Source organism: Numenius arquata, chromosome 11 (genome assembly GCF_964106895.1).
Source record: "Numenius arquata chromosome 11, bNumArq3.hap1.1, whole genome shotgun sequence".
Lineage (NCBI taxonomy): Eukaryota > Metazoa > Chordata > Aves > Charadriiformes > Scolopacidae > Numenius > Numenius arquata.
This window is the reverse complement of record NC_133586.1, coordinates 15,931,247-15,958,495: the sequence shown is the minus strand read 5'-3', so window position 1 is coordinate 15,958,495 and position 27,249 is coordinate 15,931,247. Positions and strand designations below refer to the sequence as shown.

General features: G+C 36.9%; 2 protein-coding genes across 4 annotated transcripts in view; one reads left to right on the top strand and one right to left on the bottom strand.

Annotated features, from left to right (window-relative positions):
• Positions 1 to 6,349, top strand: part of ADAM10 (ADAM metallopeptidase domain 10) — a 49,330-nt gene extending 42,981 nt beyond the window's left edge. For all 3 annotated transcript variants that reach the window (XM_074155679.1, XM_074155681.1, XM_074155680.1), the window contains 5 exons: positions 862 to 1,045; positions 2,247 to 2,355; positions 2,518 to 2,738; positions 3,469 to 3,595; positions 4,075 to 6,349. In XM_074155679.1, the coding sequence (XP_074011780.1) occupies positions 862 to 1,045; positions 2,247 to 2,355; positions 2,518 to 2,738; positions 3,469 to 3,595; positions 4,075 to 4,169 (736 nt within the window). In that variant the 3' untranslated portion in view covers positions 4,170 to 6,349. The remainder of the gene's footprint in view (positions 1 to 861; positions 1,046 to 2,246; positions 2,356 to 2,517; positions 2,739 to 3,468; positions 3,596 to 4,074) is intronic.
• A 4,545-nt stretch (positions 6,350 to 10,894) lies between these two features.
• On the bottom strand, positions 10,895 to 26,800 carry LIPC (lipase C, hepatic type). Its single transcript, XM_074155863.1, has 8 exons — positions 26,585 to 26,800; positions 24,791 to 24,970; positions 22,301 to 22,418; positions 20,078 to 20,311; positions 18,473 to 18,715; positions 14,929 to 15,049; positions 14,002 to 14,220; positions 10,895 to 11,000 (listed from the first exon to the last, which is right to left on the bottom strand). Exons 1-8 carry the CDS (start codon positions 26,798 to 26,800, stop codon positions 10,895 to 10,897), a joined length of 1,437 nt encoding a protein of 478 aa, XP_074011964.1.
• Between the last annotated feature and the right edge of the window lie 449 nt (positions 26,801 to 27,249).

Below are 27,249 nucleotides of genomic sequence, written 5' to 3'. Positions count from 1 at the left end.
TGAAGCAAATCCAAGTGTGAGAATGGATCATATAATATGTTAACATACATTTTAGGAAAACTATGGTATCTCTCCAGCTGCTTTACATGTCTCTTAGTCTTTTTTCATGTATGATGTAAGAGTGATTTTTCTTAGCATGCGACAGTTTTAAAATAGAGAGATCCTGACCTGCAGAAGGTCTGTGCTGTCTTCTGATGTCCACTGAACGCCAAGGAGCATGCTGTGAATACTGTGCAGATACAGAATAATGTGAGATGAGAACTCAGGAGGCTTAGCTTTGATCAAGGACTTACCTATGTTTTATAACCTTCACTCTGCTGCTGCTTGTAACAGCATACGTACTCAAACACAGCTTCAGACAGAGAAATTATTGTTCCTGCTGTTTCACTGGATAGGCTGGTGGGATAGGCTGGTGTACCTGGCATAAGGGGCTCAGGTGTTTCGGTATCTGTGACAGAAAGGAGTGACTTACTTATCCTGACTTATTTATTGTATTGAAACCAATACTATCAAACTAACCAGTTGTTCCAGAATTATTTTTGCCAAATTGCTAATTGAATGTTTTATATATACAAACTTTGAAATGCTGTTATTTTCTATATATTTTAATTTAAAAGGTGCTTGTACTGTTTTTCTAATATAATGTAAATAGTTTAATTAGCTACTACAATGACTAAGAAATCTGTATTCAGTGCAGTAACCTCTTGTTACCTTAAGGGATGGAAAAAATTCTTTCCAATTCATGTTTTACTTAGCACAAATGAGAAATATGTTGAGTATTTGAGTAGGGTTCAGCATGAATAGCTCTTCTGGAATCGTTCGTGCTTTTTCTTTCCATTCATGACTTGTGTTTGTTTCTAGCCCCAGCCAAGGTCCCTGCTGTACTGCACAGTGTGGTTTCAAAATGAAGACTGATAAGTGTCGGAATGACTCTGACTGTGCGCGAGAAGGGATGTGCAATGGTGTCAGCGCGCTCTGCCCAGCGTCCGAGCCCAAGCCAAACTTCACGGATTGCAACAGGCACACACAAGTTTGCATAAATGGGGTATGGTTTGGTACAGTCACGTGCAACTTCAGGCGTTTATTGCAAGGCACTGTATTATGAAGTGATATGGTTTCAATACTTAATGGAGAAGAGTGTAAGATGAATCTCTTTTTTGATATAAATGTTTGATTTAATGGTTTCAATCAAAATAACTGGGAAGGTACATCAAATGTGAAGAAGTAGGTAACAAATATCAAGCTAGCTTTGCTATTTGAGAAAGTTCCATTTAAAGTTTTTCGTAAAAATCAGGAATATGGAAGCCTTTTATTTCCTAGTTCCATCTTTTCATTTTTCTTCAGTCTTGGTCAAGTAATTCTGTTGCCTTAGAAAATTAGATATGCTAAAAATACATGTTAAATCTGATTTACTGAAAATATACAGTTCCTCCACCCATGTGCATGTAATATAGATGTACAAGTGTATAGAATTACTCTGAACTGCCATTAGTTTCCTGGTTAAAGAGTAGATGGCAGTTGCTATGAAATATTGATGGGAAGTCTCTTATAAATTGATCTATGTTCACTTGGAAGCAGAAACAAGCAAAAGTCATCCTCTTAGAGCTGTAACTTGTGTTGCTGTAAGTCTCTGGTTGCTGTAGTTGAGGTTTTTAATGAAATGATACTGCTTGTAATAATTTCTCAGCCCATTTAGAGTCATCTTAAAGATAGAGGAATTGTCTTTATATAGTTACTTGATTATATATAGATACTTGAAACGAGATCATAAATGCACAGATTTATTTTTTTATTCAAATTTAAAGGGTCGTCTGACAGTGGAATTAAATACAGACTCTTTCCTGCCATTAATTTTTATTATTATTTTCTGAGATAAAATATTTTTGAAGACAAGTTTTTGATTTAATTTCCTAACTGTGGCGTGGAGTAATCATGTTTCAGTGTGAATTGCAGGGTACTCTGAGGCCCTAAAAGAAGGTACAGTGTTAAAAAATAAAATAGGGTAGATCACCTTTAAAAAAAAAAAAAGTAAAATCAAATAATCCTAAACACTGCAATTAAGTAACTGTAATAAATTTTGTGTTTTATAAACTTTAGAAGAACAAATTCAAGCTATTATTTTTATTGATAAGTATCTTTAGACCTACAATTATGCTTTCAGCTATTAAAAATTAATATCTTTCCTAATGTCAGTGTGCTGAAAAGTGAAATTGATTTTTATGTTCTTGTGCTTTTGTCTCCAATAGCAATGTGCTGGCTCTATCTGTGAGAAGCATGGCTTGGAGGAATGTACATGTGCTAGTTCAGATGGCAAGGATGATAGAGAATTGTGTCATGTCTGCTGCATGAGAAAAAGTAAGATTTGTCTGAATTGTAAGCATAATTGTAAGCATATTTGGTTTTTTTAAAGATTAATAGAAACTTGAAATTTTTCAAAAGCATTTTAAACAATTGAACACCAAGGTATGTTTTAATACAATAACAGTTTGATTAATCTAACTTGTATTCACTTTTCAGTGGACCCAAGTACTTGTGCAAGTACAGGCTCTAACCAGTGGGAGAAATACTTTGGTCGTGACAATATTACTTTGCAACCTGGATCTCCTTGTAATGATTTCAAAGGCTACTGTGATGTGTTTATGAGGTGTCGGCTAGTAGATGCTGACGGCCCTCTAGCTAGATTAAAGAAAGCAATTTTTAATCCGGAGCTATATGAAAATATTGCAGAATGGATTGTGGTAAGTATTTTTTTTATCTTACCATTCTAATATAAAATTTTCTTGTTAATCCATGTTCACAGGTGGTGAGTGTTGGTGTATACATGCAGTACTTCAGCATTCTCCAAACTATCATCAGTCCTTGTTTTACTAGTTTTCCTATAAGCACCTTGAATGAAGCAGATAAGTTAGATTGAAGGGAATGCAAACAAATAAGTAACAAATAAACAAATATTTTGTGTTAATACCTCTATTCACTGCACTGTCTCTTTTGGTGTTAAAGTTCACATTTTAATTTACTGGGTTTTTCCATTTTAACTCTTCATATAGGAATGCTCTGATTTCTTTTAAGGAACTGAATATATTGATCTCTAGCATTTCTTATTTTTATTGCACTAGATGACTGATTTCCTAATAATAGACTGGGAGGAGAGCTGCAGTGAAACACCGTTATAGAGCTGCATAGTCAATTTTGTGTAAGCTGTTGATTGTTTTAGGCTACTATAGCTCTGTTGTAGTGTATCTTCTGTGAAATACTCATCTGATAATAGAATGATTCTGAAGTATTTGGGGATTTTGTGTAAGAACTTTGGGGTCGTTTTTCTTTAAAATGTTACGGTCTTGTATGTGGTGTTTCAGAAGAGCTTTTTGATGACTTCTTTTAAAAGAGAAAGGAAAGCCATATTTAGTGACCTCTGCCTCTTATGCATATGTGCCAGCCCTGCCAAAATTTTTTTTTTCATGTTTTTAGGCTTATTGGTGGGCAGTGTTGCTTATGGGAATTGCCTTGATCATGTTAATGGCTGGTTTCATTAAGATATGCAGTGTTCATACTCCAAGCAGTAATCCAAAGTTGCCTCCTCATAAACCACTTCCAGGTGAGTACACCAGGTAATTAAATTGAGAGAAGTGTTTTATCCTCAACTAGTTTGTTCTAAAGGGAAATTTCAGGTGTCCCAAGCTACAGTTCTTAGTCTGGCACTGTGAAGCCACAAATGGAATTCATGTCAGTGAAACAATTCACGAAAATGTAACTCTTGCCTTATTTTCCTATAGCATAATATGTTTATCAAAAGAAAGCTTTGAAGACTTTTTCTAAGTCAGAGTTCCTTTTATTTCCTATTCCATGCTACGTATTGCAAGAATCAGCCTGGTTAAGGAACTACTGTTGAGATAATAAAATGTATTCTGTAAATACTCCATCCAGTTAATCATCTGTTTAAAACCTTGCGGGTCTAAATCTGGAACCTTTCAGAAAAATAGTTAAACATTTAATTTGCATGGCCAGGGTAGTTTTTATGGAAATCTTTTCTTTTTTAAATTTCATTTTAATTATGTGTACCTTTCTTTCAAACAGGCACTTTAAAAAGGAGGAGACCACCACAAACCACTCAGCCACCACAGCGGCAAAGGCCCCGAGAGAGTTATCAGATGGGACATATGAGACGTTGACTGCAGCTTTTTGCCTTGGTTCTTCCTAGTGCCTACAATGGGAAAACTCACTCCAAAGAAAACCTAATAAGTCATTGTCCCTGGTCTAACTCTCAAAAATCGAAGAGGAAAAAAAAAAAAAAACAACAAAATGTAATATGCCCTCAAATCAAGTGGAAGTGGTTAATTTTTAATGAGCGAATCTTCCAGCTCAAAAAGAAGAAAAGTGTTTTTCTTGCGTATTTTTAATTTAGTGGCACAAAGTCCTAGAGTATCATGATTCTTTCCCCCTTCTGTGCTCTTCATTGCTGCATTTTCTTCACTTGCAGGCAAATATGGCTGTAGTAAAACTTCTACTCAAGATTTGAAACAAATATATTTTTCAACTGCCAGACAAGGCTAGGAAGCTAGACCACCTCAGCATTGGAGACAGTACTTGTCAATGTATATACATTGTTATATGCAGACATGTATTTCTAACGTACACCCGTACTTGTGTGCAATTGTAAACAAGAGAATTGCAATATGGATGTTTCTTTGTATTATAAAACTTTTCCGCTATTAATGAAGAAATTACTGTTTAATTGACATACTCAGGATAACAGAGGATGATGATGTGTAATGGTCAAGGATCCTGTGATGCTTTACACAGCAATTTTGAATCAAATCAAACTTTTTTTATCGTGATCAAAGTTGTTTCAAGCACTCATTTCATCTTTATCAAACAGCTGCTAAGACATAGCATACAAGATTGACTGGTCTTTTAGAGATATGACAGGTGTTCTGCAAACTTTGCAAATGCCAGAATGTTTCAACAATGTTTTCTGTAAGCGTCTAATTTGTTGTAGCTCAGCGTAAATACTTTTAATTTGTCTGATTATTCAGTTAAATAATGAATAGTTAGATGAAATATTTCCATGCTTTATTAGAAAATTCTGCCTGTTATTCAACTTGGTTTAAAACTGCAACCAGTTTATTTGGGCTGTTCAGATATTCTTACAGTACAATAATTCGGTTTGTGTTCTGAGGGATGTGGAAAGAAAAGCTGTAGGTTTTATGTTCTTTTTTTAATTTATCAGATATTTGGATAACTTTTCAGCATGATACTGTTGATTGATAACCACTAAAGTAGAGTGATTTGCCCAGCTACTGTGGCAGAGTTAAAATTGTAGTTAGGACTACCAATTTTCCCACATTTTATACCAGTAGTGAAGTTCAACAGCACAATGTCCCATTCCAAAGTTTTTATTACGAATGTAAATAATTGGCATTTTTGAAAGAGGAAACAAAAGAAGTCTTAAGGTGCTTACTGCTATGCAGGAGATGAAAGGGGGCATTACAAAATGTTGAAGCTTGTGATATATTTATTGCTTGTTTTCCAAAAGCACCAAGCTAATTAGAGATGCAAAAGGCTATAATTTTCCTGGCTTTGCTTAGGAGAAAATTTACGAAGGGTTGGACAGGCTTCCTTTGTTCGTTTTTTGTTTTTGTTTTGTTTTTTAAGAGTATAAGGTTTACACAATCATTCTCATAATGTGACGCAAGCCAGCAAGGCCAAAAATGTTACAGAATATAATGGGATCTCTTCCTTGTAAACTTGTACAGTATGTGGTAACTTTTTCAAAATACAGCTTTTTGTACATGGTTTAGACAAATTTTGTACATGAAACCCCAAGTCCAATAGACTATATAAATAATTCTAAATGATCTTAACTAGGTAGACGTGTATGTAGTTGCTTTTAAGTCATTTTAAATACATTTGTTTTAAGACTGTGCAAAGATTGGAAGTGGGTTTGCATTTCTAAAATGGTGACTTTTATTCAGCAAGAGTTCTTAGTAACTTCTGGAGTGTGGTAGACTTTGGAACATGTAAATTTTTTGCCTGTAATGTTATCCTGTGGTAGGATTTTGGCAGACAAACGCTGCCCTATTTTATTTTGAGTCTAAGTTAAATGTTTTCTGAAAACAGAAATGTGCACTGAACTCTCCACTGCAAGTCAAGATGTGGTAAAACCGAAAGAAAGTTCAAGACAATGAAACGGAATACTACTGTCGATTTCATGTCCACTGTGTTTTATACAGTATCTTTTTTGTTCACTTTGGAAATTTTTACTAAAAATGCAAAAAATAAAGTATTGTGCAAAGATATGTAAGGTTTTTTGAAACTTGAAATGCATTAATAAATAGACTTGATGAAATCATCTTCTGAAGATCTATTTACTTTTTGAACCCTGAAAGTGAAAAGGAATACACAGATTCCTCCAAAAAGTAATTGTACTATCTTTATGCTATCAAAGTGTGCCTCCCAATTTTAACACCATACTGTAAAATGTAAGAGTAAATGGTTTTGTGTAACCCTTTTAAGGAAACGTCTTAAAATTACCTTTAAATTACTTGTATTATCACAGGAATAAAGCCTTTTCTGTTCCAACCTTCAAAATGGAAGCTGGTTACTGGTGGGATATTCCAGCCCAGCACCATAGCGACTGAATGGTACCTTCTGAAATAAATATATTTTTGGAGAGGAATATTGGGATTAACATGCAATACTCTGAATGCACAACTGATGGATAAGACTTTTTGAAGGAGCAAATTTGCTTTTTGCAAGGTGTTTTAAAACCGCTACACTGGGTCTCTGTGTTCTCCTGTGTGTTCTGTAGTTGATTTAAGTGATAAGACTACTTTTAAAAGCCAAGTCCTGCCACCTAGTCTTTCATTCTTAGGGCTGTTTGTTGAGAATGGCCTGCTTAGACATCTGTTTCCCTAACTGAGCAGCATACGCTTTGATGTCATCAAAGCATATTTAGAGTTCCTTCCTCCAATATTTTTTTTTTTTCCCTCTCCCATGACTTTTTTTTTTAATAGAAGTGCTTCCCCTTGGAGCTAAATAGCACTGTCAGGGCAAGAGGTGTTAAAAGAAAGTCGGTTGGAGCAGAGCCCTTCTGCAAATCAGCCTTGTAGGTGCCTAAAGATTTGGTGGTGGTTGCATTTAAATTTCTGCCTAGGAATGCAAATCAGAGGGGTAGAAATAATGCCTAAGCATCTAAAATGCAAATTTTGTGTATATTTTAAAATGTGTTTGGGGAAAACATGAGTACATAAATAGCTGTAATTTTTCTAACTAAATTTGACCTAATAATCCCTAGTTGTAGCTATTCATTTATTCATCCTGTATTTCTTAATGTTTTAGTCGTTAAATGTGTACATTCACTCTGGTGCAGAAGCGTGTACAGTCAGAACGGTGTGAATGTGAGAAGGGCATCAAATGCATCTTAAGCCATGGAACTATTTATACCATACAGACTGTAAGCCATGGGGACAGTTTGCCTTTTAATTAATGTTCTAATATTTCTTTCAGGAAAAACAAAATGGAAGGAAGAGCTTTTTACTTCTGAATATTGGTCGGTCGTTATTGCAGAGGGGTGATTAGGACAGCAGTGGGGATGTCGCTTTTAAGTTGTTGCTGCTCCGGCTGGAGTCGGGTCAGGTGTGTGGAGTGAGACAAACGATTGCAGTGAGCAGGAAGGGAGGCACCGCTGTAGGCACTTGCAGGTGTAGGTATGACTTCAGTGTTCTGTTCAGGCACTTTGACTGTGCTGCTACTTGGGCTTTATTTTATTTTTATATCAGAAATTACTTAATGTCTCAAAACATAGGGACAGGATTTATTTGGATGTGATTTGTGAAAAGCAACATCAGAGTAAGTATCTTCAGATCAGGAAGAGTTCAAATACTGAATGTCCCTTTAATTTTCCTACTTGACTTTTAAAAGTTTTTAGATTGTCTTATCTGAGGATGTACTAGCTTGTTTCAGTTGAACTGGAGAATGTTTTTTCCCCAGAAACTTTAGAAGTCTGCAAACTGCAGTATCCCCGTTACTTGAGTTTCAGCACACTGTAGACATCTCTCACCCTTTTTCCATCTGCTTTTCCTGAACTAATCCTTTCAAGCTTGTTTCTCCTAAAGTTTAGATCCTCTTTGTCAGTCTTCTTACCAAGTAAGTGATAGTAATGTGAAAGAAATGCTAATTTTAATGTCTAAAACATTTCTAAGTGTGTTAGGATGTGTAACTACAGGAAAATCCTGGCTTGGAAGGCTGTGTGAATATGTATGTTTTACATCATATAAATCTCATTAAAAGCTGTCTCACCAACTCCAGTGCTTGTTTTTTTTTCAGGTGTAGCGAAGCACTAACGTGGTGGCTTCTGCACTGGAGAAGAAGCACAGTCCGGTTCTTTCTGGCCTTTGTCTCTTGCTCTGTCATCCTTCACTACCTTCTGACCCAGAGCCATTTTTGAGGAGCAGAGGTAGGGTTTGGTTCAGGAAGCTTACAAAGTTCATAGCTTAGAAGACTGGTGATAACCACTGTTGTAGATGTAATTCCAACGACTGTACTTCAGTTCTTCTATAAATAGACAAATATCTTATAAACAAAACAACCCAAACCATAAGAAGAAAAGTGGCAGTTCTTTAGTTTTCTCTAGAAGCAAAAAATTGAATTCCAGAAACAATCTAGGGAGAGGCATAATTTGAGTTAGCCACACGTGTACTTCTCTCTCTCTCTCTCTCTCTGTGTCTCATTTTTCACTGTGCTTTGGAAAACTAAAATGGCCACATTGTCTTTTGTTCCTGTCTGTTGTTCTTCAGGACACAGTCCATATGAACTTCATGCCCTAAAAATGCTGTCAGTGGGTCTCTAGCAATTGTGTCTCGCTAGTGGATTACAGCTACTACGAATGTTAAAAAAACCCCACAAACCCAAACACCAAAAAAGCCCAAAACAAGCAACTATCATCTAAAAAAGGTCTAGTGCTTACCTAACTCTTTCAGGGATACTTATTGCTGAATTTTCCCTCTCGTGTGTACTTCTGGTTTGACTTTTGACTATTGTATTTAAGTGATCAGTTTCTATATAAACACAGAACCTATTCAGAGCTTTAATAAAATATTTATGTTAGGAAATTGAAGTTTTGGGGATAGCAACCTGACGCATAGAATTGATCACTTAAATTGTAATTTTTGCCATAGAAGGTGGAAATACTTTTTGTGTTTAAAAAAATCAATTTGCTTCATTGAGCAAAACTTTTAAAGCAGAAACCCTCATTTTCAGTGAAGATCTAGATTCTTTTATGTGGAATTTGTATCTAAACCTATCAATATTTCCCCTAATCAAGATGCTCCTTGAAGTGGCCATTTTAAATATCAGATCAGCTTCCGAAATTTACACCTCATTCCATCCTCATTTGAAAAGTAAGTGTGCTTCAGTTCCTGTCATGTTTACTCACCCTGTTTCTGTTTTGAATATTCTGGTTTGTTTAAAGGCATGGTAATTATTGAAAACAGCTTTTAAAATTTAGAAGTTAATATCCTGAATGGTCAGCAAAGATGCCTGCGTTCAACATGTGATCACTGTTCACTGCAGGATTGCTGGCTCTGCTCAACTTGTTCATTAGTCACGCTTTTTAAATAAATCTCCCTTTAATCCTGATAACATTTGTATCTTTTGATTCAAAATTCCCTGCGATATCTTGGTATGGAAAATATGCTTTGCTCCAGGTCTTAGGACTATCTTGCACATTTTTTATCATTTAGAGAACATTTAAAACAAATTACATTCAGAATAGAGTTGTAGAAACATAATTTTTAATGAATCTTGTGCTCAGCATTGCAAAGTGACAAATGAGTACTCTAACTTACATGTTGATTTCTATTTCAGTATGCACTAACCATAAAATAAAAATAATCCGAGACAATAATGTTTCTTTATGTAGTTTATATTCTGACATAGGAAATGGGAATTGTATATTTTTTAATTTATAAAGTTTGTTTATACACATTGAAGATGTTTGAGGGTTTTACTATTTTCATTTATTAATGCAGTTTCAAATCACGCTAAAATCTGATATACACTCATTTAAAATCTAAAAATCTCAGGCCTTACCTGAACAAGTAAATGTGATTTTAATGCAGAAGTTAACTGAACTTAATTGTGCTAGAATTGCATGTAGTATACTAAGCATCATTAAAATAATTAAATTACTAGTAATTTAAATAAGTATTTTAATTAAAATAGTTAAACAGCAAAGCATTTTCCAATAGGATGAAGTTTAGTATAGTATTGTTAGGTGATATAGTTATTTGGCTTGTCATATGGTTATGGTACATAGCTCAAGCATTCTGTATGTTGAGATGCATTTTAGGTTTTGAGTGTTATAAAGTAAAAAGTTCAAACACTTTGTTAACAATTTTACCTATCTGGGAATATTTTCTTCTATGAATTATTTAAGTCCCCTTTCATTAGGAAATAATTTAGGAAAGTCTTAACTGATAGTAGTCACTATTAATGTTTTAAAGTATTTAATGGGAAATGAGGCTCCTTTTTTTCCCTTAAATCCAACAAAATGAAACTTTTCAAAGGCTTATGGCAATGATTCTTTCAAATAGCAATCTTTTTATTTCTAGTGAGCAAGTGTTTTTTAAAACTTTAAACAACTTAAAAATGACAGTTGCCATTGATGAAATTGCTCATTGATCGCTTTGAGAGTAGTGATCGTAGATGAACAAAGCGTGTATTTCAGCTTACTGTTGCATCACAAAATCTAGATTTTTTTAATGTATTTTCTTCACCACCTCTGAAACCATCAGGATACTTAAATTTTAATGCAGTTGTGTATTTTTAAAACATTTTACTGCATGTATAGTATTTTGAATATATTTGGGTGAATAGTTGTTTTTTGTGTTCTTGCTCACTTTCTGTTTTGTCTCCGAAAGCGATCTTCACATCTCACAAATGTTTTCTCTTGGGCTGGATGAAGGTGGACGTTGTCAATGCTTTGAGAACAAAATGTCATTCTAGAAAGAAAACACAGCATGTAAGCATACTGTTACTTTTAAGGCTAATATTTGTATAAAAGCATGCTCTCTAGATGCACCAAATCTGGGGTGTCTTTATCCTGTCTTTACAGGAAGGTATCTATCTGATTGTTTCCGCAGGCTTGTAAGGAGAGCTCACATTAGGTGAAAGGAGTAGGCAGTTCCCGTGTACTGGGTGCCTTGTGCCTTCCTCTCTTCCTGGTGTCACACACAGCCTGCTGTTCCCCATAGTGTACCCTCACAGTGACTTGCTCTGTGTACTCTCAGTGGCCATTGTCATCATCTCAACTCCAACTCTTTCTACCAGAATTGCATTATTTGGCCTGCTTGTACTTAGACTACTATTAGTTGTGAGGTTGCAAAAAAAAAGTTATGTAGGATGCTAACATCATCAGCAACTGCATATGCTACAGAAATGTTCTCCATATTTGAACTCAAATATGTTGGAATCTGGTATTTTATTGCTTATAATAATCTGTTTATAAACTACTACTGAGTTTGTGCTGTTATGTTATGTCTAAGTGTTCGTCATTAGGTAATCTAACAAAGGAAAATTCATGTATATAAATATCATGAGCATTGTGAGGTAAAGGTAGATGGAAATAAAATATTCTCAATAGTTTGTTCAAACTCTCAAGAAAGCACAAGACAACTCAAAACATATCTTGTGTTTACTACCTTTTTTTAATATTGAATTTTCAAAATTGCTAATTCTTCAAACCATGAGCTGAAATCTACATACTCTTTTCCTTGAAGAAAATGCTTTTCATTTAATGTCCTTTGTTCCTCCTCTTAGAATCACCTAATAATCTTTCATTCCATCCTCAAGCATTAATACAGCGTTTCAACTCTAACATGTCATTTCCGTTCCCATGACAAGCCCAGATTGCACAGAACAAAACTCAGCATGTAATCAGTATCCATTAAAATCTTGACACAAACTCCTCCTTCTGCTTGCGGCAAAAAAACTCCCAAGGAGCATTAGGGACCCGAAGATACCAGCATCATTTTTGCTAGTATAATAACTACCTACCTCCGTTACCCATTTCCTGGGACTTGTTAAGTACTACACCAGTACTAATTGGCTTGTGCCAGGTTATTGAGACAGCTGCATTGGACAGGAGCTTTCTGGTTAGAAAAATGACTATACCTGGCATAATCCTTTCACAGCCTTCATATTTTTTTTCTCAAGGTACAAAAATCAGTATTTAAACAGAGCTCTCTAATTTGCACCATGTACTATGCTTTAATTTGCATTGGCAGCTAGGTCAGTACTGATTTGGGATCGTTGCTTTTAAAACAGCAGCAGATGTTATAGAATTTTTTTTTTTTTTTTTAATGGCAGGAACATGTGCCAAGTGCTGGGTTAGGAGAGGAAAATACCTACAAAATACATTTTCAGGAGGACAAAAACCAAGAAAATACGATCCCTTCTTTGCCCCCCAGGACACACAGATTGTCTTATGAAAATGTCTCTTTAAATTGTCTAGTTTGTCTTTTGTCTCAGTATCAAGGAGATGCAGCTCTGCCAATAAGTATTGTTCCACAGAAAGCCTGCATTAGGTATAACTGGTGCTGGTAAGAAGGAAAAGTCACCTTCTAAGACTGAGCCACGGTTACAAGGTAAGACATGCTTTTCTCATTAACCTTAATTAAACTGCTCAGTTAAAATTTCTCAGAGGATTAAAGCACTGGGTGGGAATCATTACAAGTTTTGTTATTCTGTCTTCTGGCTGCAATTTCTCTATTTGAATGAGCAGTTTCAAAAGTGCTATGTATGCTGTATGTAGTTTTAGTATTGCTGTATGTAGAGAACAAAACCACTCAGACTTTAGTGATCCTGTTTCAACGCAATCAGCATGGGAGGAAGCAAAAGATACACCCACCCCACCCCCCCAAAAAAACCCCCGCCAAACCCAAACAAACAAAACCAAAAACCCCAAACACAGTTTGCATTCATATTTTTTTTTCTCCAGAAAACTGCTCTCCAATGCTACTTCAGAATTTAGCTGACAAAATTCACATCACTGAATTCATAATATAGAAAAAAGCACATCCAGAGTGCAAAAATTACTGTCAAATACGAGTGAAAGTGTGGCATGTAGAAGTACAGATAGTCTTTTTGATTTTTCAGGACTGTTCACGTTCTGTTTGCCCACTATGGAAATTTCAAAATGTCTGTAGTTGAAACTTTGCTTCCACAATTTATCACTCCAGGAACCTCTTGTACAGCCTGCACAGTGTAGTAATTTGTTATCAACTGTCATACACTGGACTGGCTCTTAAATGAATGAGAAAAAAATAAGGTAATATAATGATAAAATCCTTAACTTCAATGAATAATCAGATGACTCTGTAGTTCTGCATGTGATCCTTCCAATGAGTACTTTCAAGAATGGTGATGCTGAGTTTCTCTATGAAATAGGTATTGAAAGTCAAATAATTAAGATTTGCCATATTTTTTTGTAAGTAGGAGTTTGAATTTTTCATGGCCTTAATGTTGGAGTCAACATTTACCTTACATAGTATTTTGTTTCTTTGAAATTTCATATGGTCCTTATGGAGTGAGACAATTACGTTCTAAAAATAAGTCAGAAATCGTCATCAGTTATTGTCATTAATTGTGTAGAAAAATTGCATTGTGGAACTTGTAAAAATTCTTCCTTGGATCTGTGTGCTAACTCCCCTATCCTCTATTCCCAAGTATCAACAAAATTGTCACTCAAGGTTATTGTGCCTTAAATTCAGATTAGTGGCAGTGGTGAGCCAGAACATTTTCCACTATTCATTTCTGACCTGTGAACAAAGGAATTATTTAAGTCACTTAAAAATCATGCAGTCAGATCTGAGGGTGGAAAGCAGATAAATTCATCATTGATGTGAGTGCTGGGACTCAGACGCTTGTATTTGAACTAGGATAACCTGTGTGCCAAACATCTGTGGTGTTATTGCAGAAAAATATTGTTTTCATTATACTTACTTTTGTTGTGTTTCCCCTGCTTTCACTCTTATTGTCTTCACTATAAGTCCTGGTCGACGGCTGCCTTTTGTCCATGGTATTATGGTTTGAACTGTGTCCCAGATATTTTCCCAAACTGCAGTTCCTTCCCATTTGAACTTTATCATTATTAGTTCACCAATGTCAGTGTCCAGGGTGATGAGAAAAGAGTAGGTTTTATTCCCACTAATACCTTCAACTCTGCAGAAAACAAAACCAGAACAATGCTGTCTTAATTATTATGGATTAAAGTGAAAAAGATGAGTTTCTCTTCTCTTTAAAACCACAGAAAGAACTATGCTTCCTTCTCCAGGAGGAAACATTACTTTCTCTAGGGTAGTCTTTCTGCAGCAGCATAAAGTGGTGAAACATGCTTGAAGAGAAGCAGAAGTTCAATCTTGAACAGCTGGTGAAGCAGTATTGGTTTCTGACAACAAAATAAAAGGTGTCCCATGATAGCACCTACGTTATGTCTTTAGTCTACTAGAACAAATGCTGACCCACGCTGTTACCTTTGCCTTTGTTAATACAGATAGTGTCCATCATGAGAAGTATCCAAAATTCTTTACCTTGATTACAGCTACTTGCTTATTTGTGTTTTAGTTGATTAGATCTCCCTGTGTTAAACATGGGATGGACCAAACATAAGTAGACAGGATACTTAATGCTAGGGAAACTTCCAAGAGTACTAAGTTTGTTTTATGAAGATTTTTTTTGCAAAAACTGTATGAATGTTGTAAAAGTTTGTGATTTTTAGGGAGTATGGGTGAAGAGAGGACAATTTCCAGTTCATCTTCACATAGATGTACTAAACCATTTCACTCGTAGTATAATTACGTACATGATACGGTATTATAAATTGGCACCTTGTTTCTCACTTGTACAATGGCAGGTAATATCAATACTCACAGAGGGATGGGCAGGTTTTTAGCATCCTCCTTAGTGCCTGTCAGAGAGATGGTAAAAGTTGGGTCTATCTGCTTGTCTTGGATTTCATTGATGAAGTGGATCTTGAACTGATAATGATAGACTGTAGAAAGGAAGAATTTGCAAAGTGATGAAATTAATGATCAAAGAAGCAACAGATTTCTCAGGCAAAAGAATTTTGCCTTTATTTTTTTAAACAAATTTTTTGCTATTTAAACATCATTTTTTCTCATTGTTGCTGTGCTGTGTAATCCCTTAGGGTTTAGGGCCTTGTTGCTCTATGTAAAAGGATGGAGAAAATAGATAACCTGGGCTGAGTTCCCTTTGTAGGATAAAGCATTCTTCCATGGGAAATATTTCAGCTTTTCTGAAGTTTAATTGTTGGAATTTCTGGCAAGCCCTCTGTCTTGTCACCAGACAAATCCTTATGACTGGACATGCCTAGAGATGTATGATGCAGATTGAAGACCTTATGCAATGTAGTCAGGCTTTTTCTCTGATGGGCTAGATGATTGCACTGCAAAACGGATGACTCACAAACTTTCCTTGACTGCATAATGATACATTGTGCTTAACATGCATCCGTTAACAATATGGCTTTGTTCAAGGACATTACTATAAGAAAGATGTCATTAATACTTCAAGATTTGGTGGGTTTCTAGAAGAACAGTGTTTAGGAAAGTCTTTGAACTGAATATTGTCAGAATGAAGGATGTCCAAGAAATCGTCAGTGTACTGATTACAAGCAGTTTGACATTTAATAAGTTATGAGAAAAAAACCCCACCCCAACACACAGTTAGAGGCCATGTGGATACAGGTATTGTCAACTAGATTTGAATGTCCAAAACTCTTCTGTCTGGTGATTCTACCAGCCACCTTCTTGACAAAACTGATAGATTTAGGTGTTAACAGAAATTAACTTAGGGTTTTCTTAATTAGCAAAGACCACAGAGTATTTGGAAGAACTAGGACTGTTGTATCTATCCTTGCATTCTGGTCAAGTTACAGATGGGAAACTGTTCTGGTAGACATTACTGCACTCTAATTTTTGAGTAGAAAGCTGCTTTTTCCTCTTTTCCTCTCCTTACCGGCTTGAGGCTTCACTGCCTCTAAGAATGGCTGCACCATACTGCTAAGGGAGTCATCTTTATATGCCCAGACAAATTATTTTTTTTTTTGTGCTGCTCCAAGTGTTCATAATGGAAGGTATTTGCTAGAAAAGCTCTATCTTTTTGTTGTTTCATAGTTATTGTATGTTAGAGAACAATGTATTTTCTTTTGAAAAGGCGTCACTTGGTAGAAAACAAAATGGCCAATTCTTTGCTGCAAACCTGATGACCAAGTAGGCAGAGAGGCTTGTTTACAGATCACTTTTAATATTATCCTGTCTTTCTCTGAGTTTTCTCTCTGTGTAAAAATTGATTGTTTTAGTGTATATTTTGATAAAGCCTGGGCTTTTCCTGTGGTTATGATGCTCACTTTAAGGAAAAAGGTGAGTGTATTCTTATAAAAACTCCGACTCGGGGTCCCATCACAGCTTTATTATAAATGTTAACTTCTTTGTAACAACTGTTTTCTGTTTGAACTGGATTAACATATGATCCAGAATATAATGCCATTAATTTGAAAAATGAAACATCAGATTTTGTGAAGATGCGGAGGATTGTGAAGCGTAAGGCCGAGTTTCTTGAATTTCTTCAAACATTTTTTTAAGAGTGTAACAAAGATGACTTTGTACACGTCCTCCCACAGTTGCTGCCTTGTTTGGGAACTTTTGTGCAAGGAAGCCATTGTCTGGGGCACTGATAGCTGCATATGCACCAAGGATGTCTTTTTGAAGCAAAACCAGCTCCAAGCATAAAAACATGACGTGTTCCAAATTGAAATCAAAGCCAGTAAGACACAGATATTTTATCACAAGCTGAAACTATCTCCGTCTCTGGAGAAGAATGCAGCACGAGGACCAGGTTTCTGTGCCCGGCAGTGGTGAGAGCGGACGCCATGCCCTCAGAGCAATTCGCCCTCCTGATTCTGACGGTGACCTGACTGTATTGCAGCAAAATTACATCGGGAGCTAGGCGCAGCCTCTAGAATTTTCTAAATCTACTTCAAGTAGCTTCCTGAGGCATTTTTAAAAAGCAAAAGAAGAGATCCAGCAGATTCAGTGGCTCTTGAGTATCAGTCAGGGCTAAGAAGGCCCCTCCACAGCCATCACCATGTACTTCACAGCTGCATTCGTGGAATAATTCCAAATTTATTTTAAAAGTACCTGAATTTTTGTGGTTTTTTTTTTTTTGTTTTTAAATCTGTGATACTGCAGTTGAGTACCGGGCACTGTGGGGAAACAACAGGTAATGCAAGCAGCATTTTTAAGCATTTCTCCTCAGGACAGGAAAGCCCTTGAGCTCTGAGGAGAGCGGTGGGGCGGGGCTGTGGCGCTGAGGGGGCTGTGGCGCTGAGGGGAGGGGCGGGGGGGGGGCTGTGGCGCTGGGGGGACTGTGGCTGCTCGGTGAGGAGCGGGGCGCACCTCACAGGTCTCCTCCATGCCTGGTGGCCTGTGGCGCTGGGCAGGAGGCGTGCCCTGGCTGTGTCACGGTGCTGCCAGCCACATGCCCCATCTATAGCTGAGGAAAGGAGGTCGTGAGGAGGAATGCCATGCGCCAAGACCCCTGCACCAAAGTTCCCTTGGGAGAAGCGTGTCCCAGCCATTCATCCCACGCAGCCCTGCTTGCTCTCACTTTAAAATGTACGTAAACCTTCCCACTGGCGGGTCAATGTCTGATCAGCAGTAGTCGCCTTGTGGGCTCTCAGCCGAGTTGTAACCAGCCTACAGTCAGGCCCAGGCCATTTTGTAACAGAGACTGGCAGATAGGCCCTGTTTCCCTGTCAGACTACTTCCCCTCTCTTTGGTATTACATGCAAGAAAACCACATTGATTGTCTCTCTGAGCTCAGAAAATTGTTACTTTGTGCTCTCGATAAAGTAATTTAATGTAGATAAAGCTGGAGTACTAGTCCCTTTTAGTGCTGCAGTTCTGCCCTGTAAAAGTCCATGCTATTCTGTTGTCTATGCATTGTTTGAAAAGTAACAATTTATATGTCATCTTGTAGACTAATTGCAGATAAATTATGGGCAAACTTGGAACAGAAGGTTTTACAGGCTTCCCAGAGCAATTACACTTTTTTTTTGGCTTGGCTGTATGCCTTTATATGTTATAACAAACTCACACAGGCCGGTTACAGGAAAATCCTGTAGATCAGGACCCTGAGCATCTCAGAGACCTCAGATCCACAGTTAGCCTGTGGCAAGCATGCAGCATGCTTTTTCCCACAGGAATACTAAGAGTCAAGATCTTGATGAAAGGGCATCAAGACAGCCTACTGGGATGCTCAGTTGTCTCAGCAAATTGATTATTCCCATAGATGTTATAAGCATTCATAAATGGGTAAAAGGATCACTCAAAGCTTAGGCTCATCCTCACACTTTGTGATCAATCTGGACATTGTAACAAGAATTCCCACAAACCTCTGAAAGGCATATGTGCTCTCGTTCTCAAAAAGAGTTGTCTGCTTTTTGGGAGCCTTTCCTCCCTGATGTTGTAGCCCAGTGTGTTGCACCGGTTCTTTCTACAGCTTAGGCACATTCCTTTGTTGAAAGTGTTGATGTCGTTGCACCAGTATGCTGTGCTTTGCTTGTCATTGTGAAGCAGAGAGTCGATGAACAAATGAACTGACCTCTCGTGGGCACATTTCACAGTTTGAGTGATGCCTGAAAAAATGCAAACAACAAAATTTTGCGTGCCCTTGTTCCTCTTTACCATTTCAACAGCAGAGTAGTACAATAACCAACTATAAACATGTGTTATTGTTTTCCCCCCAACCCCTTTACTACTAAAACATCATGATTTTACCTCAGAATTCATGCATTGTAGCAACTTTACTGTTAGGGTCATCCAAAAATGGTTTGGCTGAACCCACACGACAATAAAATTAAATAATTTGCTGCTTAAATTTCTCTAGCCTGACTGTTTAAGAGTGTAAATATGAACCTTGATTTCATCATCCTGGCTGTTTTAGTTAATATGATACACAATACGAGGCTCTATGCAGTCTTTCAGATCATGCCACATTAAAGAGCAGTTGAGTGGTGGGACACTGTTGTCTTTTGGATGCTTACATGGTAATGTCTTATTTTGTCCCTATCAGAGAGGTGAACTCTCATGTTGAATTGAATTTTGCTTAAAGCTACTACTGGGGCAAAAGATGTATTAAATACATTAAAAAATGATTTAATACATAGATCTGCTCTTAAGAGAACTATCAAACTATTTTCTTCTGTGTAATCAGGATACATCACAAGGGACTGTTTTTATATGTCCTCACTGATAAGCTTTCTAGCAATGCTTGGTTTCACATTTGTCATGAATTATCTGCTAACGAGTAAGGCCTACTTTTAGATAGTGTGATGATAGCTGAGAAATGTTTTTGTGATGCAGTACGTTGGGTGAACAGTACTGTTGGAGGATTTTCAGTGAACAGTTCTGTTTGTCACTGTGCATCAGTATCTTATCTTTTTTCAGTGTGTTGCACCAGCTTCTCTATATGTTTATGTTTAGGTACATTGGAATTAAGCTGCTATATATAAAACCTAGCCTGGGACACTGGCAGTCAGGTCCTAGAGAGAGCATCATTTGCGCAGCTGAAGGACGGGGCATTGGGAAAAGGTGAACTAAGGAGGTGAGTAGTACAGCCCGGTGTTTTATTTTATTTGAAATAATTAATTGCACAGTAGATGAATCTAGCTTAATTAGAGTAAGTTTTCTCATTTCCTCTACTACTAAAACAAATACCTTTGAAATTATTCAGAAGTGCTTGACAGCAGGATGCTCATGGCCTCATTTGCAGAAGTGCTAGGTAACCAAGTTCCTTACTGGAGTCGGTAAGAACAGTTTGAACTCGACACATGTAAAAATCAGAAACCAATTTCTAGAAAAGAGATTTCCTTGCATATAAGGGGAGGTCATACTAACATTAGATAGTGTTTAAGACCACAGAGATGTGTAAGGGTTTCCCAGAGATAGTGTCAGTGCAGCTGCAATGCTGCTTCTCATTTTATACCACTGGTTCTTACCCGTAATTCCGTATTGTGCAATGTGGTTATACACTTGCATGATGTGACAGCCAGGCTGAAAGGTGCCTCCATTGGGATAGAAGTCAAAATGAGCCACAGGCTGCTTGATGCCAACACTGAGACCCATGTGTTGTTTAGTGAATGTATGAATTGCGTCTACGAAGTTTGCATCATCTGGAGATAAACGGTCTGTTGGCGACATTCCTTCAAACAAGGGACCGGCAGGGTCAAGGCCTGCAATAAATGCAAATAGTCCAGTTGTGATATAGTGCAGATGGGCTGTTTTTTTACTGTTATGAGAAAAATCTGTGATAAATATTTAAAAATGGACAGCACTGGTACTTTACAAGGTCTTTCACTGATAGAAACAATGCTGGGAACACTTGTCCTACAGAAGGTACCTGGTTACACCAAAAGGTAAAGTAAACACAGGCACTGTAATAAACACTAACTGCTACACACACAAGGACACAGGCCCAGAGATAGATGTGTTTGTTATAGACAAACCATGCTCACTACTGCTTTTTCACTTGAGGGATGTTTACTTAATTTTGTTCTTTCATACTCTAGAGGTCATGCATTTCAGAGGCCCTTTTGAAGACACCAGTCCCACAACAAGGTTGACTTTTAGCCCACATTTAGGACCTGAAACTTTATAAAGCTTCATTTACTGCTTAAAAGAGCTATATGTCTGCAAGGTGTTGTTTATAATAATTTTTCAACTTGAAAATTCTTCAAGGCAAATTATTATGGTATGCAGAAAAACAATATTCCACTTAGGGATTCCTGCTGATTTTTAGTTTGCTAGATATTGTTGTGTGATGCTTTTTGGTTGGGAACTGGTTTATGGAAAAGCACTGCCTGTGTAGTTTAAAGCTGCCTTCAGTTTTGAGGACAAGCTTCTAAATTTGAGATTCTTCAGCTGGTGCTGTGGACTAACATAGTTGCATAGATGTAACTGGACAAGACTAGTAACACAGGCTACAAGTAGGGATGTCACCCTGAAGGCATACTTTTCTTTTTATTTTTAATAACTTATTACTATGATCTTTTGGAGCTTATTGTTACAAGTCTGAATAAATTTTGCTGAAGAACCCGTATAGCTGTCACGGTAAATAGTGTGTTTTATCCATTATCGAGGTTTGATGTACTGATATAGTTTGAACAAGCATTGCTGATGAACTAAACTCCTTCAGTGTATACACAGGTGTTAGTATCATGACACATGTAAAATTAGCTTCTTGGCATACAGGCACTCTCTCAAGAGCTGATTTTATAAGGGACTATGGTATGTGGCAGTGAAACCAAGATCAGAATTGGGACTTCATACTACGGTCATGCGTATTTGACTCACTCCCAAATCAGATTAAAGTAAAATGTTTTCTCTGATAACTTAGATGTAGCTGATACGGGTCTCATGTAATATGCACTTCTGTTTTGTTGGGTGTGTTTTTTTTTTTTTTTTTTTTTTAAGTGGGCACTGTGCATTAGATGTGGTACTGTATACATTGTATCAATAACCTAATGAATGTATTTTCATTGGACTCATAATTGGTAAGTTACGAAACATTACAGAAGGTTCAAAATGCCACTGGTCAAAACAATGAAGTGTTATGTTAACTTTGTTTACTTTAAGCATTGATTAGGGATACTCTGATGATATGCTTCTTGTAAAATGTAATCCAGAACTGTCATTTTTGCCACAGGAGAACTGACTTCAATTCACTGTATGGGCAATGTACCACAATTGAAAGCACAAGCACAATTAGACAGTTTCCTTAATGTAATTTTCTTTTTAGAATGAGTTGGTAACAATGAACGGTGTATTTGAATGGCTTTGGGTCAAGATAGTGGCCAAAGATTTGAAGTTAGTGGCTAACATTTAGTTTAAGGTGCTACTGGGAATAGATACAAGATAAATTCAAGCAACATGCAACTTGAAACTTTGGTTTGTGATTTGTAGTCCCCTTGCTTGTGTATTCTTTACATCATAATTTGGACTGAGGTAGGAAAGGTCAAAGCTAGAAACGCTATGATACTTCATTCTGAAAAGTGTTCTCATTAAATTTTCTAAATCTAGTTTCTGAACCAATGGGATGAAACTTCTAATGTGGCAAATACTGCTATTCAACAGCTAAATATTGATATGACATTGATATGTCAAATATCTATGTAACTTAAATCAGTTGACTACTTCATTTCTTAACGTTACAAGTCTTTTACCTGTAATTCTTCCAATTTTGTTCGTACCACTGATAAAACTTCCAGCAAATCCTGACACATGGGCTCCTAGGCTGTACCCAATTAGATGCGCATTGCTTCTGGAAAATTGAATGGCTTCCTGGAAGATAGCAGCAGCTTGATTTAGATACAGAAAATGTGAAAAGTAAACAGTGAAATACTACAAGCTAGGAATGCCATGAGTTACAACACAAGAAATTTGTATGTTGATGATGGAGGTCAAATGAGGTGCATTGATCACGTGCTAAATTTCTTTGCTGGCTGAATGTTATTCCTTGCCTACATTCCATGCAGCAGGAAAATGCCACACCGTTGGGCACTGCTATTTATATGCTGTGTTTAGGAAGACCATCAACACAGATAGTAGGAGTATTGTTGCTTTTTGTTGCAAGTGATGCAAATGTGCATTGCCTTTTGTCTGCAGCATTTGACTTTCCTATGACAATAAAATGGATATCTGTCCTTAAACTTCAGTGTAAACAATCTTTCATAGAAAGTGTCTTGCTTTTTTTGATACTAGCACAAGCCAAATTAGAAGCCAAAGTATCAAAACATTGATCAGATATGCTAAGTGATACGTCAATGACATGTCTTGGAGTGATTGGTACAAAACTGTGTATCTGATCTGAAACAAAACGGTTGAAGCAGAATTTGCCTCAGGCCCTTCTTTCTACTTGATCAATACTATCTAGACCTTAAGCATTTCACCTGAGCTCCAAGGCTCAATGGTTTTCTGACTTTTTAAGAAAAATGTGGTATATTTTTCTTGCAGGAAAGACAAACCTCAGTTTTAATTTTTTGCCTGTCCCAGTGGAGTGGCTTTTCAGTCTTGATACCTCTCTCTTGTGAAGATAAGGTGAAACTTGGCAACCTTCTTTTGAGAGAGGCAGCTCTTAGAAATCACAAGATCTTACCAAATTTCTTGGCAGGTGTTATTGAGATATTGTTTATTGTTATTTTTTGAGATTGTTACTGATCATGCCCTATTAACTCTTGGACTAAGAGCGTTAAGATTTACTTTATTTCTATTCTTTATTAAAATGTTCCAAAGCACTGCAGTTCTTACATCCCTTGAGGATATTTCTGTCTGTAAGCAGACAGAAGCATAGTGGAAAGATAGTTATGGGAGTTGGAATGAAGGGTTTTTTAACTGTTAAACTTGGGAGGGATGCTTCTCAACAGAAGGAAGGTTTACTGCTTGAATATGCTCAATTGAATTCTGTGAAAATTTATGGTATATTTAAATCTGGGAACATAACATGGTACAAGAGAAGCTACCTATGATGCAGGAGCAAGGAGTCATTTATTCAAGCCTTGATTTGTTTGCTGTCTTTAATGTTGACAATGTGGTGTGTCCTCCTGGGAACTGAACAAAGTCCACCGTTTGATTCATTCAATAATTAAACAGCTTCAAAATACTACTCTAGGTTCCAGCAACTTAATCTGCATTTGACAGAGACCTAAGGCTTCTTGTAATGTAACAACAAAAAATAGTGACTCTGGCTCTTCTGCCTTCTCTTTTGTACCCACTGTCCCTAACGGGGCATGGTATCTGACAACAACTTCTAGCCCTGCCATTCATGTTGAAAGCAGCTTAGCCCTTCAACGATATTTGCTTCAGCTTTGCAGTGTATTTCCCTTCTATCTTAGATCTCCCTGTATTTAAATTAATGTATTCAAAAATTCATTGTGAGGTGCAGAAGTATAATTTCATTTCAAACTAGGTAGCTTAAATTAGTACTAGAGAGGTGAAATAAGAGTTGCTTACGGTGCCTGGTTTGTATGAGTGATTCTCATTCTTGTGTTTGCTTTCTGACTTTTCTTAAATAGTACTGGAGAGCAGTGATCCCTTGCAGACATGTCTGCAGCCTTCTCATTCCAGCCATGGTCACTGCTCTTTAATGTAGCAGGGGTTTTGATAAGTAGTCACTACATTAGTGTGGCTCTTTAGTCACTACTGCCTCCACGTCACCTGCCTTGTGAGGCATGTCTGTCCTCTGAAATGGTCTGCCTTTACATTCTTTTAGAGTAATCTTTGGAAAGCTGAGGCAAAAATTAGACACAATGTCATGCTAGAATTCTGCATTAAAAGTAGAAATTAAGCACAGATCACAAACCCAGTTTACTGAACTAACCACTTGTAAATGGTAATGTGTGCTTGCTTTCAAATTGTGAGACTCTCAGCTGTCTATGCACATGCTAATTGAAAAGCTAAAGTAGCGTGAAATTATCTCACCTCTAAAGATATATCAAAATATTTTTGTAAACAAGACCATGGGCTTTTTCTCTCTTGCATGATGAGTTTTATGAAGTCATATGAAAATTTATGGAAGAAAAATTTGCAGTGTATTAAAGAAATGTGATTGACGCGAACAGCATTTAACTGGCATAGTGTTTCAGAAAGGTGGTATAAGCATAAGAACAGGTAAATTGGTCCTTTTCAGTGAAACGTGTTGATCTGGGAGCTCTTACCTCCAGCCATTCCAGGAAGTCTGCTATCTCCTGTCCTATGTAGCGTGTATTCTGTACAGCAATGGGATAGTGCTGGTGAGCAAATGTAAGCCAATCTGCAATGATGACGTTAATTTGTTTATGCTGAGACTTCAGAGCTGCTGCCATTTTCCAAATCCAACCTTCCAGCATCCCATCCACCTGTTTTATTTTTTTAAAAAAAGCAAAAAAAATTCTTAAGGAAAAGCAATCTTGGCCAAATATTTCTTGTGAAAAGCTTAAGGAATTAAAACCCATTATATAAACAAGGAGGGCTCAATGTTGATAACCAGATTTTAGGGGATTCAGCATCCTTCAGTGATGAGAATCTTTGGGTCTTGGTGGACAAAAAAATTAAGAATCTATATAAGAACTGTATAATAATTAATGTCTTGTAATATGAAATCTTATCAGTGACATGATGTTCCTAAACATTTTCGGTCATCCTGAGATAATTGGTATTACTGACAAAAAAGAATGACAAATACCCAGAAAATTTCTGATTTCATTCAAGAGCAGCCGTCCCCATAAATTTAAGATAAAAGGGTTGGAGAGGGAGGGAAGCTAGAAGATTGCAGACCATCAGGCGTTTACCTTCTACAGCCATTCCATTTTGAGATTTTTTTTTTTAAGTCATTCTTTTTTTAAGGACCTGATCACAATTTCCTTACTAGCATCAAAGACTGTTTCTGGTTTGATGGACCGGAATTATTATTTAATCGATCAGATTTAATTGTTGCCCTAGTTGCACATGTTTCCTTAATTGATGGAACATCTTTATATTTTATGATGTTTTAATATAATTTGGGATTCTCAGTTCTGGGTTTCCATACATATTCCTATAAGATCCCAACACCTCTGCAAATTAAGTTAATATGCATGATTAACTTCAATGGCAGCAGCCTCAGCTCCATGGTTTGTCTTTGAGGAGAGTATTGGTTTTGAACAAATTCTTACTTGGGAGGCTTGGCTAAAGTAATCTAGGGCAATATTTCATTCAAAGTCGGCTCTGCTGTTATTTGTTAAGAGAGTTACATGCATCAAAGGTGATGTTCGAAGTTTCTCTGTGTATTTGCAGATGGCAAGGAAGATCCATTTTGTCACCTTATGTGATGGCATTGGTTCTATGAGAATCAAGGATCTCTTAAAATGACATTATTCTGTCTCCACCTGCCTTTTCTTTGTTGTTTTTTTTCCCCCAACTGAGAAGCTGATCAAAAGTCATTCTTAGTACTGCTATGCTTGAGAAAGGTTTTCATGGTGGATTTTTTTTTTTAACAGTTTAACTGGAAGCAGTTTAGTGATAATTCGTTGATGTTGAAGGCTTCATTTTCAGCTGAAGGGGCTTATATAGAAGTTCTCTTTACAGGTCTATCTGTGAGAAAGATGTGGGAAGATTGTGTGCACTTCTTTTCAATAAGTCTGTAAATATCTGGCAGTGAATGTATCAGAGAAATGAAACTTCTGTTCAGTCCTCCAGAGGCAGAGCACATTAATTTAGCTACTTGTTCGAACTCTGCTGGCTTTAAACCAGGGCTGAATCTAATCCTTGACATGGGACTCCCATATGAAAAATCACTTGTAGACTCTTCCTTCAGAACCTCAGTGGGGAATATCCACTTTGTATTATTTCTAGCCATGATTGCTATCAGGGAAATCCACCATCTTTCTAATCACAACCTTTCTTCTGAAGTTACTTTTGGCAGTAGCATAATGAGAAGGAAAGTATATCAAATCAGATGTAGTTTGAATTAAAAATAAAATGTGAGTTCCTACCGACCAGCCATGGACTATCATCACCAGAGGAAGAGAGGCATTAAATTGGCATTTGTCAAGAGTCTCCAACTGATTAAAAAAAATCTGACAGCCTTCTTCACTTGTATCTGTATAGAGTCGAAATTTGGTTTCAAAGTTTTGCTGATCTTTCTTCATTCTAGTGTGCTGACTCTGTGATCCCAGTGCCTCTGAAATGAAATTCATAACAACAGTCATAATAGGATGGAATCTAAAACCTGAAGAAGTTGCTAGTGAAACACAGTTTATAAGACAAAGTAAACTAGTAAGATTGAAAGTCTAGCTATGTATAATTAGTCCAGATAGGCCTAAGCTGTACATTTTGGGTCAAAGAAGTGATCTCTTTCAAAGTTTGAGATGGTCTAGGTGTGCCTCTGAGTCCATTTATTTCAATAATAACAATCACACAGGAAATATTGATCTTATTGCTACGGGCCCTTTTAGAATGCATAAGTATTTTAAAAACACAGTACAGATGTTGTGACTTTACAATGTTAGTGCATGCACAGGCAAGCACATTCATAGGCTGCTAACTCTGCAGGGCATATTTTACTAATATGCATTTGGTAGTAATTGCTGAGCAAGCATCATTACACTAAAGTAACCATTTTATTCAGGGTTATAACTCTGCTTAGAGACTTAGGTGA